Raw genomic sequence first — 17,406 nt, forward strand, 5'->3', positions numbered from 1 at the left:
CACTATAGAGGGAATTCATTTGAACTGACGCATTCACTGACTCTTGGTGTTGAAACCTACCTGTCTTGGAGGTCATCTCATAACAAGGTGGTACAGGCAATACTGGAATTTTAATTTGTTAGGAAAGACGAGATACAGCCCTAATATTTAAGCAATTAACTTTCAAATCTGGCTGTATGTCAGAAATGTTTGAATAATTGTTTTTAAATACTGATCCTGAGCCCCAGTGCCTGAATTTAAATCAAACAGAGGCTCATGAACCAGGACTTAAAGAGAGCAAAGCGTAGTCGTGGTTGGGCAGGTGTAGCTGGAGAGCCATGGGGTGGGGAGTTACTTTATAAGACGGTGGTTTATGGCCGTGGAGGTGCTGAGGCTAAGAGGGTGGAGGCAGTTTAGGGTCAGTCCCAGAAATGAGAGATGACCTCAAACTTCCCTTTTAGTCATAAAAGAAAAACTTCCCTACTTTATAATCTTGCTTGGGGTTGTCTTGGGACAATGGTGAGTTAGTTGCAAAGGGATAAGAGGAAAAGGGAAAAAGCATCAAGGCAGTGAAGGCAAAGGGAATAGTCTGGAAAATAACACTAAATATGGTCTGATCAAGTGCAGTCAGAACACAGAAGGGTGTGTATAGGTGTATCTCTACGGCTTTGGGGCATGTGTATCATTCCTGTGCCCCTGTGCAGTATGTGTACTTGTGTTGATGTGTGTGCATGAGGAGTGTAGCAGAGAAAAAGCCAGAATAGGCAGGACAGCCTGCAGCCAGATGGCAAAGGACTTTTTAGGCCAGGCCAAGAAATCTGGACTTCACTCCGACAGGAGATGGGGAGCCACCAAACTTTTGAAGCAAGGGGTTGATTGGATACAAATAAGTGTTTAGAAAGATAATGCTGGTGACCACGAGAAGAATGGGTCAGAGGGATAAGAGAGAAAACCAGGAAAACCAGTTTCCAGTTGTCCAGACACAAAGAAAGAAAGGGCCTGAACTGGGTGGTGGCAGAAGTTGCATAAAGTGGGGAAGATGGACAGAACTTGGAGATAGGCTGTAAAGTTGAAACAAGGGAGAAGATTTCTGGTTTTCGTGTTTGCATGTGAATGCTGCTGCCCCATGACCAACAGTGGACAAGACAGGAAAGAATTCTGGAGGGCAGGTGTTTTGACTTCAGTTGAGGACGCACTGAGCCCATGCTTATTTGACATCTGGGTGGAGATGGTAGCGGATGGAAAAACTGATCTGGAACCGGAAGAGGAGTCTGGCTGGGGATTCTGACTTGAGTGGGGAACTGGCCCAGAGAGAACTGGGAGAATGAAGACAATGATCCCAGATGGAAGTCGAAACACCAAGGACTGGGCTAAACAGATGAGCTTGTGAAAGAGAGTGAGGGAGAGGATTTGAAAGTATTCGGTAAAGAGGGGGAACTCTGGGGCAGGGAGGGAAGATCAGGATTATCTGTGGTCTGGCAGCACACTGGAGAATATAAGTGTCACTGTGCACTCTGAAATTACATTTTCCTTTCCGCTATAGACCTATCATTTAGATTATGAATGATCTAGGCCCCTTATGGCCTTTCTCTTCCATCCTTCATCTGCCAGTTACCATTTCAATGACTGTAAGCACTTAAACCAAGGAGTGATCAATGCAAGGTGATAAATAGGAAACTGGACTTTGAGCACTGTTTTCTCTTAAACACCCATGAGAAGGTTTACAGAAAGTCAATTTGACTCTAAATGTTAAAATGAGATTTGAGGGTTTTAAGTTTCCACAGTGGTTGGCATGTATGCTGGACAGGATGTGAGATGTATAAACACACATACATACACACATGCTTTTTACATTCTCATTTTTGGTATTTATATTTGTAATATTTCTATTACACAGTTGTACTTGTATATAATTTATAAATACCTATATGTGTGTATAGTAATGATGAATACTCAGAAATTTTACATACGTAGGGTAATGCCAAAAAACTTCAGCTATCGCTGACCGAGAGATTTAATTATTCATGTTAATTTGGGATGTTCATGATATCAGAAAGTGATGTTGCTTCCCTGGGAACCTGGATTGATATCATAAATGACCAAGCTTGATTATGATCATCCTGAATTGAGAGAAAATTTGTTTCTTGAGTATGCAAATAACTGGAACAGAAGGAAGGAATAAATATTAAAAAATCATTTTTACAGATGTCATTTTAAATCACCTCTGCTTGCTTGCACTGATTTGTCCTTATTAACTACCTCCAGGTTAAAAACCTCTATACCTGACTTCATGCCTTGCAGCAACACATTCCACTAAAGTATTTCTCACTGCTCTTTAAAAAACAAGCCTCAACACTTCAAAGATAAGAAAATGATGTTATGTTTCCATAGTTTCTGTTAATAATGAGTAATTAAAGAGAGATGTAAACCTTGGATTTAAATGTCTATTAGTTCTTGGGAAGGTCGTGGTGTTCCAGGGACTGATTTTCAACGTGAATCCAACTTTATTTGAAACCCCTAGATTAGGGTTGATGGTCCCTCAAAACACTCTTTGGGTACCAGCACAGAATATCCACGAAGCACCACACAAAGTGTTGGACAGAAAACCTAATGATGCCTAGTTTCTGCTGGGGTTGGGGATAGTGGTGCCATTTCTCTGTTATCTCAGACTGGAAGAAAATGCTACAGGGTTATCTGGATTAGGTTTCTTGCATAATAAAGAATAACCTGGCTAAATGCCTCAAAGGAGGATAAGAAATATTTATATATATTAGGAAATATTTATATTCTTTGTAAAAACACTTGAAAATCAGAGACCATTTTTTTTTTTTGATAGCTGTTCAAACTACAAAATACAAATGTGGCCCCCCCCCCCTCCTCTCAGTAAACCAAAGTTCTTACAGTAAGCACACAGTAGGCTCTGGCAAAGGTCTGGATGAGGGTCGCACAACTTAGTGCAGAAGGCGATGGGTGGGCCTCACTCTCACCGCCCTGCAGTTGGAGCTACCGCTTTAGTTAATTCTCTTGCTGGCAGCAGCTAAGATCAAGAAAGTAAAAAGAACTTTTTCTGGCCTAAGTTTATATTAAGTTGAACAGAAACGTTACAACAATTAGAGGAAGGCAGAAGGGAAGGAAGAATTCCCTTCTGCCAAGTATTTAACAGGCACTAGGTTTTTCTATGTCCTCTATGGTTAGAAACATCCGTGCTGCAGCCTGAAGAAATGGAAGCATAATTCACACCCTCGGGTTGAAAAACAGGCATTTCGGGCTCCCAGGCTCCTGCAAAGCCACCGGGTATGGCGCTGAGGTGGTGCAGGCGGCCTCCCAGAACCGGATTCCCGGGACCCGAAGAACCCTCTGGTGTGCGTCCCGGGCGGCACCTGCTGTCTAAGCTGGGCTGCAGGACTCTCCATCTTCAGGACACCCCTTAGTCTCCACTCCCTCTCTGCATGTGTGTGCGTGCGCGTGTGTCTAAAACCAAAACGCGCAGGAGCTGACTTTGAAGGGTGCTTCACAGACAGGGTGAGACACGCCTTATGGGGACACCATGGGGAGGGAGAGAGGGAATGGGGAGTCTCTCTCTATCCGGCTCTGGATGGCTGGGAGCCTGGGTCCACGTGGAATCCGAGCTGAGAGGCGCGCTGCCTGCCCCCTCATCCCGCAAAACTCCTCCCTCCTGCCCCAGGGACCAGCGCAGGTCCCTCCGGCAGCTGATGGAGAGCGAACTCCTCGCTTACCTTGACTAAGCACTAACACCAGCCGCAACGGCGCGCCCCCTGTCCGTCCTGGCCGCATCCTGAGCCTGCGGGGACACGGTAGCTGCTCTCGGATTGCGGAGGGACTCCAGAACGCGGACTCCAGAAGCTGTCCCGAGAGCCTCTCTCGCCCGCCGGGGTGAGGGCAGGGAAAAGTTGCCTGGCAGCTCCTGGGACGCCAAGGCCCGCCCCGGCCCGCCCCGGCCCGCCCCTCGGCCACGGCAAACACCGGATCTGCCCCGGCCCCGCCCCGCCGAGCCCAGTCCCTGCGGCCCCGCGGGCACCTGCGCTCAACCACACCCCTGGAAACCGCACCTTAACTCCCCCGCGCGGTTCCGGCCCCCGCCCGGGGGAACCCGGAGGCCGCGGGGCTGGGGTCCGCGAGCCTGGCGCTTTTCCTGCCCTGCACTGGACTGGCCGGGCACGTCCGACGGGCGGGAGCCGGCCTGTCACTACCCCGCCCCTGACGGCTGGCCTGCCGCCCGCCCGCAAGAGACCCCGGTCCCCTGGAGAACCTTGGCCCTTCTGCAGCCCTTTGTGGCTCCAGGCTCCAGGCAGAGGTGGAAGGCGGGGGTGAGGGGCGCCGCGAGCCCAAAGCCACGCTTTTACGGGTGGCGCGGTGCGTGGTTCTCTCTGCTTTTCTCAAGTGGGTGGAGAAACGGACAAAAATAAGTGCAGAATGACCAGGTTAGAAACTAACTCTACAGGAAAGAAGATCTGCTCACAAGTTATGATTATCCGAGGTATATTTAAGCAAGACCTGTTGCAAAAGCATCGTGTGTGTGTGAGATAAATCCTCATTCATTCCTCTCCTCCAAGATAATAAGCAGCTGATTTGATTACTAAGTTTAAGCGATTTACTTCAAGACACAGAGACGAGTGAGAACCCATATATGAACTTGTGACTCTTCCTTTTTGTATTACACCATGACCATTTTATTCCATTATTTGAGTTTCAGATCTGGAAAAAAGGACATTCTGTAACCATATCTGAGATTTTTACTTACCAACCTAAGAAATAGGATATTCTCTTTTCTTTAAATCTGATTTTTCCTCCAAAGGTTCACCCACAAATTCCCAGCACATTGCTGAAACCAGAATTCTACCAGTGACCACTTATGAAATAATAAAATGTTTTAATAAATTAAACTTAAGGAACTATTAGACTAATCATTATTATTATCACCATTCCAAATCTTCATGGAGCAGCTAGTATGAGCACTATGGAATATTTGGGAGACTGCCACTCGGAAGTAAAGTGGTTCAGGGTGCAAGGACTTAATTAATTGGTAAAAATCAAATGCTCTCCTTTACCATAGCTGAGGCTGGAGTCTTAAAGCACTAAATTGGTATTCACCAGATGTTACTGCTTTGCACCATTACTATAAACTCAGTACCTTTGAATTCAAAATGTATAGCCCCTGGTTCTTTCCTGTTTTCTTAATCTGCCCTTACTAATTCTACTTACTAATCCCGACAAACACTTGAAGGCATTTTTTTTTTTTTTTTGACCTGTCTGTGGTACTCACCTGCTTACTAAGACTCCAGATATCACCTGAGAGCTCTTAGGTGGCCATTCACTAACCCTGACACCAATTTAGCCTCTCCTCACAGACTTCTTGCAGGAAGTCAGCCAGGTTTCAGGGAGATGAATATCTGTCTGTTTCCTTCTGACTCACTGAAATGTGAGTAAGTGTTTGGAACCGACCCTTGTTTGGGAGGCAGTATAGCTCCCTTCATGTGAGACAGGAATCTGTGCTTTGTCTCTGGGTGCTGGAGAGGAAAATGCACCCTTCTTTGCTTTTGTGCTCAGAACTGGACAAATTAACATTATGCTGGCATGAGGTACAGAATAAATCAGGAGCTATGTTTTTCCAGAGCAGGCAAAAATTTCAAAGTTCAAGAAACAAAGAATTGACTCCTGCCCCACATTAATTTTAAAAGTGTAAAGCGTTTTTGCTACAAAACAGTTTGAGAACTCATGCCTTAATCTTCCTAGCTAGCCTAGTCTGCTTAGGTGTAACTGTGCTGGATACCACATCCTAAGGAAATAAGATTAAGGCAGGGCTTTTTAAATCTTTGGTCTCAAGGAGCCCTTTACACTTAAAATTATTGAGAATCTCTCAGATGAATGGATAAAAAGATGGTGAAATATTGTATGTATTTTCTAACGCTCCCAAAGTCCTTTATTGGGCCAACAAGGCTGGGAGCTGCTCTTGGAGTGGGGTCCCAGTCCCAGTCTGGATTCTCCAGGTCTATGCTGCCTCTGCCTCTGTTCCTAACTGGGGCAGTTGGCCTCCTCTGACAGGCTACTTGGTTTGCTCCATCAGGTATCCCCAGCCCTCCTTGGAGTACCCCTGGGCCTTGGACGGGGCCACCGAGAGAGCCAACATCAGCATAATGATGCCTGAATTCCAGGACTTGTGGATGTGAGAGTTAAACTTTGGAGGGACTGGAAGCTGGGGTATCTTCAGACTGGTCTTCTCACACATGTACTGGCTGAACTGGTCCATGGCTGGGGGGGGCAGGGGGGGCTACCTCCTCAGACTTCTGAAGGGCAGTCTGGCTCTTGACACTAGGCCCCAGCAGCTCCTGGTCATACACCAGGTAGATGGTGCCCCCAGCCATACTGCCCTTGATGAGGAACCTCCTCAGCAACCATGCTTGGGGCACTGTGGTCGCTCAGCTCTGTGTGCAAGGACCAAGATGATGGAATATTATTCAGTCATAAAAAAGAAGGAAATCTTACCATTTGCAATGACATGGATGAACCTGGAGGACATTATGTTAAGTGAAATAAGCCAGAGAAAGACAAATACTGTATGATCTCACTTACATGTGGAATCTAAAAAAAGTCAACTCATTGTACAGAGACTAGAATGGTGGTTACCAGAGGCTAGAGGTGAGGAAAATGGGGAGATGTTGGTCAAAGGGTACAAACTTTTAGTTATAAGATGAATAAATCCTGGATGTTTAGTGTACAGCATGGTGACTACAGTTAGTAATATTGTATATTTGACATTTGCTAAGAGAGGTCTTAAGGGCTCTCACAACAAAAACAAAAAATGGTAACTGTATGAAGTGATGGATATGTTAATTATCTTGATTGTGATAATCAGATCACATGTGTATATATATATATATCAAAACCTAATGATGTACACCTTACAGATATACAAATTGTAATTGTCAATTATACCTTATTAAAGCTGGAAAGAATATGGAGGATCCTAAAGAACTTTTGTTTATGTGGATCATTTCTACCCATGTTTATCATGTAAGAAATTGAAACATACATTTCCTAATGTTTATATATTAATTCAACAATAAGGCTCTTATGTGTTAATGTAAATACAAAAAATGTACCAAAAATAGCTATATTTCCCCAAATAAAGAAAATCATGAGAAGAATGGCACTGTCTTACAATTTTGCCAATCTTTTTAATGTCTGGCTTAAAAAATAAACACTTGATTTCTCATATCTGCTCCTGCATCCAATCTCTTGGGATAGGTAGTTTCAGTGAAATTATATTAGTTTGGAATTAATCTGGTAGTTAGAAAAAACAGGACATAATTGTGGATATTCCTGATACTGCCCCCAAACTCAAAAAGTGGTAGTTTCTTAAAGACTAGTTCCAATGGGGAATCTGAAACCACATCAACAAACTTTTCTTATCCTAGTGTTGACTTGCAACCTCGGGAGTTCCTGGGGTTGAAAACTGAAACTGGCCTTCACACATGGAGGGCAAGGAGAGAGGAGAAAGAGGCAGACCTCTTCCTATTGGGGGAGGTGGCAGTTTTAATAAGCAAGGGAATTTATAGTCTAGGTTTGTGTGGAGTGGCCACAAGATGAGTGAATTTCCACACTGCTGCCAGAATCTCAAGTTTACGTAGAGCCCTTAACAGGCAGGGTTCAGTCATATATACAGTTCAGACAGTCTCAATAACACATTACTTTCTCAAAGCTGTGTCCCTGAAGTGGCTACTAGTGTGGGAACAGTAGGCAGAACCTACATTTCAAGGACAGGGGAGGGAATAAGGAGCTTCCAATTACCCAGGTCCAACTTGCAGGTCAGCCAGCCGTCACATCCTCCTGATAACCTCCTCCAACATGTTGTGCATTAAAATTCATTGGTCTATTGAGCACTTTGAGTAGATCTTTCACCCATGCAAAGTTTTGTCCCATCATATATTGATCATTTGGAAAATATTGGTTCACTGAGTTATGCAGATTTTCTAATTGTTGACACATTTCAGTACACAATATCAAAAAAATCATATCATCACCTATCTCATCAGAAAAGTCTTTATATATTGGGAAGCTGTCAAGCTCATGCTGGCACATACACATTTTCCAAAATTTCAATTTTAATTTGAAAACTTGAATTTTATCATTGGCAGCACATACTATCAGTTGTTCTATGTGAAATGAAACGCCCACTTCATTCATTTTTGAGAAATAGCTATATAATACCCAAGACTGAATAATCATAGTTTGTATATCAATTGTTCTTTCAAGTAAAACTGGTGTTCCATGAGAAACGTGGCTAGTTCAGTTTACGGATCCTTGAGACAACCATCCTATTTCAGTATGCAACACAAATGCTTTATGTGTATTACCAGGTTTACTCATGAAAAATATTTAAAAGACGTACTGAAGCGTTGAGATTTAATAAAGGTAGTTAATTTTTCCTGCTTTGTCAAGGACATTCTCTCTCTCTCTCTCTTTTTAAGAGATTTGAGAGAGAGAGAGAGAGAGTGCGTGAGAGCACAAATTGGGGGGAGGGTGGTTCAGGGCAGAGGGAGAAGGAGAGAGAGAATCCCAAGCAGGCTCCAAACTCAGCATGGAGCCCAATGTGGGGCTTCATCTCATGACCCTGAGATCATGACCTGAGCCAAACTCAAGAGTTGGACGCTTAACTGACTGAGCCTCCCAGGTGCCCTGTCAAGGACATTACTAAGTAAAACTATCTTTCTCTTCCCTCCCTCCCTCCCTTCTTCCCTCCTTCTTTCCTCCTTCCTAGTTTCTTCTCTCCCTCCCTCCTCCCCTCCCCTCCTCTGCCCTCTTCTCCCATACTTCCTCCTTCCTTTCTCTCCACTGCTCCCCTTGCCCTCTCCCTCTCATTTTTTCTCTGTGTGTCCAGTGGTGAAGAATACAATGATTACTCTTACTGATCATTGTTCTTGCACCATAGAGCAAATGCGAACACAGTGAAAAATGCAGATGTCTCAATATTAGTGTGAAAATATTTTTGATCTACCAATCACCAAAAAGATCTTGAGACACCCAGGGGCCACATTCTGAGAATTGCTATGGGATGGAGTGAGGCCTCTCCATCCTTTTCTTTCGAACTCTAGGCTGGAGTTTTTTAGGTAGGAGGCTCAGATGAATTTTCCCCAGGGTTCTCTCTGACCTCTTTGTAACTTTAAATCCAGCTCTTTGTTTATCTCATTCCCCCACGTACAATCACCTAAACTAGGAGCCTCTGCTTTCCACCCTCAGGGATACCACCAGGCCTCCCCCCCACCACACCATATCAATTTTGTCCTTATCCATACAGAATAGAGAGCCCAGAAATGGACCCTCAACTCTATGGTCAAGTAATCTTCGACAAAGCAAGAAAGAATGTCCAATGGAAAAAAAGACAGTCTCTTCAAAATATGGTGTTGGGAAAATTGGACAGCCACATGCAGAAGAGTGAAACTGGACCATTTCCTTACACCACACACAAAAATAGACTCAAGATGGGTGAAAAACCTACACGTGAGACAGGAATCCATCAGAATCCTAGAGGAGAACACAAGCAGCAACCTCTTCGACCTCAGCCGCAGCAACTTCTTCCTAGAAACCTCGCCAAAAGCAAGGGAAGCAAGGGCAAAAATGAACTATTGGGACTTCATCAAGATAAAAAGCTTTTGCACAGTAAAGGAAACAGTCAACAAAACCAAAAGACAACCGACAGAATGGGAGAAGATATTTGCAAATGACATATCAGATAAAGGGCTAGTATCCAAAATCTATAAAGAATGTATCAAACTCAACACCCAAAGAATAACTAATCTTATCAAGAAATGGGCAGAAGACATGAACAGACATTTCTGCAAAGAAGACATCCAAATGGCCAACAGACACATGAAAAAGTGCTCAACATCGCTCGGCATCAGGGAAATCCAAATCAAAACCTCAATGAGATACCACTTCATACAAGTCAGAATGGCTAAAATTAACAAGTTAGGAAACAACAGATGTTGGCAAGGAAGCAGAGAAAGGGGAACCCTCCCACTGTTGGTGGGAATGCAAGCTGGTGCAGCCACTCTGGAAAACAGCATGGCGGTTCCTCAAAAAGTTGAAAATAGAGCTACCGTACTACCCAGCAATTGCACTACTGGGTATTTATCTCAAAGATACAAATGTAATGATCCGAAGGGGTACGTGCACCCCAACGTTTATAGCAGCAATGTCCACAATAGCCAAACTATGGAAAGAGCCAAGATGTCCATCAATCCATGAATGGGTAAAGAAGATGTGGTGTATATATATCCAATGGAATATTATGCAGCCATCAAAAAACCCCCGAAATCTTGCCATTTGCAATGACATGGATGGAACCAGAGGGTATTATGCAAAGAGAAATAAGTCAATCAGAGAAAGACAAGTATCATATGATCTCACTGACATGAGGAATTCTTAATCTCAGGAAACAAACTGAGGGTTGCTGGAGTGGTGGGGGGTGGGAGGGATGGGGTGGCTGGGTGATAGACATTGGGGAGGGTATGTGCTACGGTGAGCGCTGTGAATTGTGTAAGACTGATGAATCATAGACCTGTACCTCTGAAACAAATAATACGTTATATGTTAAAAAAAAAAAAAAAGAAGAAGAAAGAAGATAGTAGGAAGAGAAAAACAAAGGGGGGAAATCGGAAAGGGAGATGAACCATGAGAGACTATGGACTCTGAGAAACAAACTGAGGGGTTTAGAAGGGAGGGGGTTGGGGGGGATTGATTAGCCTGGTGATGGGTATTAAGGAGGGCATGTTCTGCATGGAGCACTGGGTGTTATTCACAAACAATGAATCATGGAACACTACATCAAAAACTAATGATGTACTTTATGGTGACTAACATAACATAATAAAATAAAATTTAAAAAATTGTTCTTATCCCTAACATATCCATCTTCTACTTTCTGTGTGTATTGCTACTCTCTTTAGTTCAAGCCCTTTTGATCTTTCCTCATAATGTCAGTCTCCTATGCAATCTCTCTGTGCTTTCTCCTCCTGTCTCTGATCCACTGTATACCATCAAAGTTCTCTTTCCAAAACAGAGGATTGATTTGCTAAAAATCTTTGGAAGTCTACAGGATGAAGTTCAAGCACCTTAGTGTTTAAGGTCCCAGTTGAACCTCAACCTGCCTCTGCTATCTCTCTTACCAAAACTCTTTCTTTTGTATGTATTATGATATGACTTGAATTTAGTAATGTGTATATACTCCATCTTCTCACTTAAATGTTGGATCTCTGAAATCTTACATGTTTACATCACAAGTGTCTAATCCTGTACCTGGCAAATAGTTCCTAAAAATAATTACTACATTGAATTTCTGAAGAGTTCTACATTCTTCTCCCTAGACCTGAAAAGGGTAAAGAATGTGAAATTCTATGTTACTCCTGGAAAATTTGCAATGAAATAACCAATGATTCCTCGGATGTTACCCAGTAAATCCATAACAAGACTGAGTAAAGTTCAGAATCCATTGCGTTTGACTCACCCACAGGTCTCCCGGCACCTGTTGAGTTGCATGATGTTCAGACACTTCCAACTTAAAAACAAAACTAGTAAACAAAACTAAAATAGTTCTATGTTCCTCAGGTCTCTGGAGCCATCAATTCTTCTATGCATTTTATTCATACTTCTGTTCTAGCACTACTAGGATTAACTGTCCTTATTTGTTTTCATGTGTGTGGCAGACATGCAAAGCAATCAGCCAGCTCTGCCCACAGGTTGTTCTCAGAGTTTGCCATGATTTCCCTCTGGGAGTCACCCTGCCTCCTCGTAATACAGAGAGACACCTGACCCTAGAGAGTTGTATTCAGGGTACAGAGATTCTAGAGGGTCTTTGCTGGCCACATGGACTAGGAATTCAGGTTCGCTTGGGGCAGCCATTTTTTAAATGAGCATAGAAAAAGCCGATTGGTAACTTTTCATAGAAAACAGAAAGGAGAGACCAAGACACTGAGGCATGAATAAATTAGAGAGAGAGAGAAGGAAAGAGTGAGAGAGATTGCTTTAGTTCCTTTTCTCTTTCTGTTTTCTGTTTGTAGTCATTTGAGAGATCTGACTGCTCATTCCATGAAATTCCCCGGTGTCCTCTTAATATTTTCTTTTTATTTTTCCTATTGAATATCCTTAAGGACAGTGACCATGTCTCATTAACTTTACTCACACTCCCCAAAACAGGGCCTGACACATAGTTGGTGGTCAGTAAATGTTTTCTTCCATTAATGAATAAACACATTTATTCAACTAACACCTAATTATTAAGATGAACCAGAGAAAAGCAGAAGTTAGGAAGTTTATCTCTTAGAACACGGAAAAGCTCAATGAAGGGAAAACATTGTTCACATGAACTTCAGGATTTTTTTATTTTGTTTTTTATTGTTGTTGCTTTTTTTTTTTTTTTTTTTAAAGAAATGTGTCATATGATGGATCAAGCCAGCTGTATGGTTATTTGTTACTCTGCTGTCTCTGGAAAACTTGAATGTTTCAGTTAGAGATATAGAAAGAAATGACTGTATTTTTCAAGGAGGAAAATGCAATCTTACTTAAACTAGCCTAAGTAAAAGAATTGAAAGGATATGAGGAAATTTCGAAGAACCCAAAGATGTGAATTAATTACAGCCTGGTCTCAGGGACCTAAAATGGAGACTGGAAAAGGCAAGAGCACAGATCATTTATAGAACTTTGAGCAATGGTGTGAGTTGTTGGCTTTGCCTCCCTGCCTGTACCTGCTCCATTCTCCTCACTGTGGACTTACTTCCTCCTTAACTCTTCATCACTTCCATGGCCCTCTATCTTCAAACTGCAAGTACCTTTAGTTTCCATGACACGTCTGTAACCTTGATTCTTTTTTTTTTTTTTTTTACTTTACTCACATGTTATATTTTATTTCTTATAATTAATGGCTAAGTAAAGAAAAAAACTAATTGTAGCACCTTACTATTTTAAGACCACAACTGTAACTTAAATGCTATCCCATTCCATAAAACAAGGAGCCTTCCCCCAAAGCTATAGTGGGCATTTATTTAAGTTTCCCGATCCCAGTGACAACTAGTACTTTTTATTACTTATCAAACACACAAAAATTACTGTTCCCCCTAGCTTAAGAATCTCACACATGATACTTTTTCTTTATGTACATGGTTCATTGACTCAAACCAGAACAGAGCTACTAAAATATCCATGATTATGAATCTCAGACTGGGGTCTGGCTACTCCTGGGGGTTATTTACTGGTATGCTAAGGGGGATTATCAACCATGTGAAAAAGCTCCATCTTTCCAGAGAGCAATGTTTACTTGAGGCTAAGGAATCACATTAAATATGAAAAAAATAAATTTTTTGAAATGTTAAATGGAAGTTTTTTTCCCCCAAGTGAAATATATAGAAAACCTCAACATATTAAAACCAGTTTTAGGAAACCATGTTGGCAGTAGGAGTTGGCCGATGCGATTTCTCCCACCACACACACCGTGGGGGCGTGTGACCCCTTCCCTCCTGGGGTACCCTGGGGAACTTCTTGCACACCAAGCCTCATGCCCTCCAATCTTAATTCAAGGACTAGGCATCCTGCTTGGGATACAGAAAGTTCTACAGGGGAGTCCAAGAGCCACCAATGCTGTGTGAATCCTGCTTCCCTTTTCCAGGTAAATGATAGACCATCCTTACTTGTGTTTCTTTTATGTGCTCAAGTCCAACCCTTAAAATCTAAACTTTTCTGACTTTTTGATCTTTTTAGTTGTAATACATTTCAACAAATACTTCCACTTGGGTTATGTAGCTCTCAGATCCTGTGGCATCTCTACCGTAAACATCAATAGATCTTCCCAAACTGTGAGGAACTAGTGAATGTTCCCAGATATCATTCTGTCCCCTAATCTGGTTTCTGAATATTCTGGTTCTTTTCCTTCTTTGTATATTCTTCTAGTCGAAGAAGCCACTTGGCCCAGTACTGGGAACAGAGCTCAGTGTCCATGAAATGTGGGTGGGCAGGGGATCCATCTTTGTAGGCCACCACAGTTAGGCCACACTGAACCTGAAAGCTATAGTTGACATCATTATTTATGGCACCAACATAGGCCACAACCTGCAGCGGGTTGTCAAATGTATTTCGAATGTAAGGTTTCGGTCTCTCTGATGTCTTCCAATCAATCACACACAGCTTGCCCTGATATTCAGCCACACAGTCCAGTAGACCTACATACTTTAAGGTCTCATGCTGAACAGCGCTTTCAAGAGCTCGCACTCCACTGACATCTTTCAGGATATGCTGGACACTTTCGATATATCCAGATTCGAGATTCTCATCTCTCTCTTTCAAGTCCCCTTGGGGTGCAAGTATGCTTTCCAAGGCTTTATGGAACCGTTTCCCTTGTAAAAATATATTTGAAGAATATTCGGCAAAGCCATCCTCTCCCAGTTCCAGAATCATCCGCTGTTTCCACCTCTCCAAGTAGAAAATCTGTTCTGATGTCATGGTCTGCTGAAGGATCTTGGTCACACTTGGTATGGTATTTCTTTGCAAAGGGATTCTCAAAGGAATTGTAGGAGTGCTTGTTACATTTGGTTTTACGCTTCTCTCTGGAATTAAGAGAGGACACCAGTTTCGTGGAGCTTTTGCTTCCTCATCTTGCTTTTGGGGCTTACACTTACTCACAGGTCCATAGAGTAAATTATCTTCCTCAAACAATGATTCTGGAGTCTGAGCAAGGCCTCTGGATGACAAGACAGATTGTACTAAATCAGAGTACTTTTCCTGGTCTACTTCTTTATAAGGGTTCACTTTTTTCTTCCGGCTACAAAAGTAAGAGGAAGTGGAAAAATCCACATGGGCGGTTGGTTCTAGAGAAAACCCCTTTGAACTTCTGAGCTGTCTGTAGATGGTCTGAAAAGCCTTCATTTTTAGATGCTTTCTCACTTCCCTCTAGGCTACTTGCAATGTTGAGGGCCTTTTATTTTTGCACTCCTCAGGAGCCACCAGACTTCACTCAACTGCCAGAGCGCCGTCAACCTCTCGGGACCCTGTAACCTTGATTCTATGAGACCTAATTTTAACTCAGGACATGGTCTTCTTCAGTTTGACACACTTACAAGACCACTCACAATGACAATTTTTTTTTTCTTAAGTTCTCTGCCAAGAATACACAATCTTTGATTCTGCAGGTAGCTTTTATTCTTTTCTGAAGTCAAGACCCTTCCTTTCTCAACCATTTTGCAATTTAACATTGAGTGCCTCCTATGAATCATGGTAACTCTTGTTTCAGTTGAAGTAATTTTGATTGTGCCGGTTAGATTAGAGTCTGTCCTTTTAGATGGAAACACATTTCAAATGTTTAACATCAAAAAGTCAAACACAGCCAATTTTGCCGTTAGGATTTATTTGACTGGCAGGTTAATGAGCTTTGTTTACACATCAAAAGAATGAAATCAGTGAAGATGGGAGAGCCTCAAAAGATTAGGAATTTAGGTTTTGCCAGGAATCTTAGTCTTAATCATTAAATCTTTTTCTGCTTCTACATCCTCTATTATGCTATTTAAGAAAGCAAAACTTTTATTCCTGGCTCACAAACTTTGGTCCATCTTATGGTCTTCTAGTATTTGTCTTTAAGTTTTTTGCATAATTCTCCTCCAGACTTCTTACCTCTCTTTCCCTCTTACATTTTTATAATTTCTAACATGACCCTTCACTTGGATTAAGTTGAGAATCTTGCAAAAACATCACTTTTGTCATTTATTCATTTACTTAACACATACCTACCATGTGCAAAATAATAGTCTAAGCACTGTGGTAGGAAACAGTATGTTACCTGGCTATCCTCTATGAGCTTGAAATCTCATTACTTAATATTATCTCCAGAGTCTTGCTATAGATGAAATCATATGAGATATATAAGCAGAGAATAGGGAAGTTTGGTCTGGTTAATGCCATTTAGTGTAATGAAAGAATATTTAGGCACATTTTCTTTAGATTCTCCGTATGAACCTTTATAAAAGTACAGTTATGTGGAAAGTAGTTTCTTCTATCAAAAACCTCTAGATCTAAAGGTAAATGAAGATGTTTCAAGGCTTAAATTCATGGAGCACTAACATTTTTCAAGTCTATAAAACCACACATCTTCACATGGTATAGTATGGTAATGTAGTTCATTTTCTTCTTAGAGTTGTGGCCCATGACATAGACGTAGAGGTAGCAGCTTTCACACAGTTATAAACGGAAACTCATCAGCCTTGCAAGTCTCTGAGTGCAGATGAGATCCCATTCAGGCAAATGCCCCCAAGTGTCCTCCTTTCACTGTTCCCACTTTTATAACCAGGTCTCTCAACTCATGAACTATTTCTTATGTCCCTGGGTTATGACTTCCACACCTGCACTGGGAGATCAGTGCTAGTTGCTGTTGGCCCCTGCTGTTTGAGGCCCGTGCTCTCCCTCACCACAAAATGGGCATAGATCCTTTTCCATTTCAACAACTTATGATGACTTCAGGCTTCATGTTGCCAGGTTTGCTTGGGACTCTGCCTTAAAATGAGGCGGCTGCTACCTCCCCTTAGACTGACATTCTCTTAGATGGAATCCCCAGAAGGCTTGCTTATGCCCCAGTGCATTACAAGACCCAGCCAGATTTACCTGTGGCCATTCTTCCTTCCCCAAACCCCCCAGGATGCATAGCTGGGTCCAGAGTAGCTGGGTCACAAAATGTTCAAACAAGTTACCACATTTATCCAGAAACACTATTTCCTCTTGACCTTTGGCTCTGTTTTTGAGTCTGGCTCAGAAATTTTTTCCACCATATTTCCTTGCAATTTGGCTTCTGTTCTTTTCCATTCTCTGCTTTCTCCTTCCCCAACTACCTAATTCCACATGACATATATGACTGAAACTCAGCTCCAGCCCTAGCACAAACTCCTTCCATATGTTTATATATATATTTTTAAGTATAAGATTTTAATAGTGATTATATTTGTATTTTAACAGCTGCATTGAGGTATAACCGATATACAATAAATTGTACATGTTTAAGTTGTTCAATTTGATGTCTTGGCATTACATATTTATATCTTAGTACACTTTTAAATAATATTAAAAGATTTTTAAAAATACATGCAGTTGTGTAGGGGTGTGTGTGTGTACTCACATTTGCATGCGTATCTGTGTGTCCTTCAACTAGAGGACACAGGGGAGGCACTCATAGAAGGCAAGCTAACTTGAGGACCCAGACAGAGGCTGAGGGTTAGTCTGGCAGACCCATATACCCATTTGAGCTATGAGACTTCCAGGAAAAGGACTACCCCTAGGGGAGGGTAAGGTGTAAAACACTGATCCAAGAAACAAGAGGTTTTTAAGGGGCAAGATTAATTTGAGTAAAACAGGGTGTCCGTTCTAAATCCTGGAGTAGAG

General features: G+C 42.2%; 2 protein-coding genes and 1 pseudogene across 2 annotated transcripts in view; all 3 read right to left on the minus strand.

Moving 5' to 3' along the window:
* The window catches only part of ITGA2 (integrin subunit alpha 2), a 113,502-nt gene extending 109,637 nt beyond the window's left edge, over nt 1–3,865 (minus strand). Inside the window, exon 1 of the mRNA XM_027604360.2 lies at nt 3,717–3,865. Coding sequence (XP_027460161.2) covers nt 3,717–3,774 — 58 coding nt within the window. The 5' untranslated portion in view covers nt 3,775–3,865. The remainder of the gene's footprint in view (nt 1–3,716) is intronic.
* Nucleotides 3,866–6,043: 2,178 nt separating this feature from the next.
* Nucleotides 6,044–8,913, minus strand: LOC113928486 (annotated as a pseudogene).
* Nucleotides 8,914–13,694: 4,781 nt separating this feature from the next.
* On the minus strand, nt 13,695–14,979 carry LOC113929487 (mitochondrial genome maintenance exonuclease 1-like). The gene has a single exon (XM_035727751.1). It carries the CDS (start codon nt 14,908–14,910, stop codon nt 13,885–13,887), a length of 1,026 nt encoding a protein of 341 aa, XP_035583644.1. The 5' UTR covers nt 14,911–14,979; the 3' UTR covers nt 13,695–13,884.
* Nucleotides 14,980–17,406: the final 2,427 nt, after the last annotated feature.

This window comes from Zalophus californianus, chromosome 5, assembly GCF_009762305.2.
Source record: "Zalophus californianus isolate mZalCal1 chromosome 5, mZalCal1.pri.v2, whole genome shotgun sequence".
Lineage (NCBI taxonomy): Eukaryota > Metazoa > Chordata > Mammalia > Carnivora > Otariidae > Zalophus > Zalophus californianus.

What these genes read in the sequence shown, in the direction of transcription:
- LOC113929487 (XM_035727751.1), bottom strand. Translation starts at nt 14,910, where the DNA reads ATGAAGGCTTTTCAGACCATCTACAGACAGCTCAGAAGTTCAAAGGGG.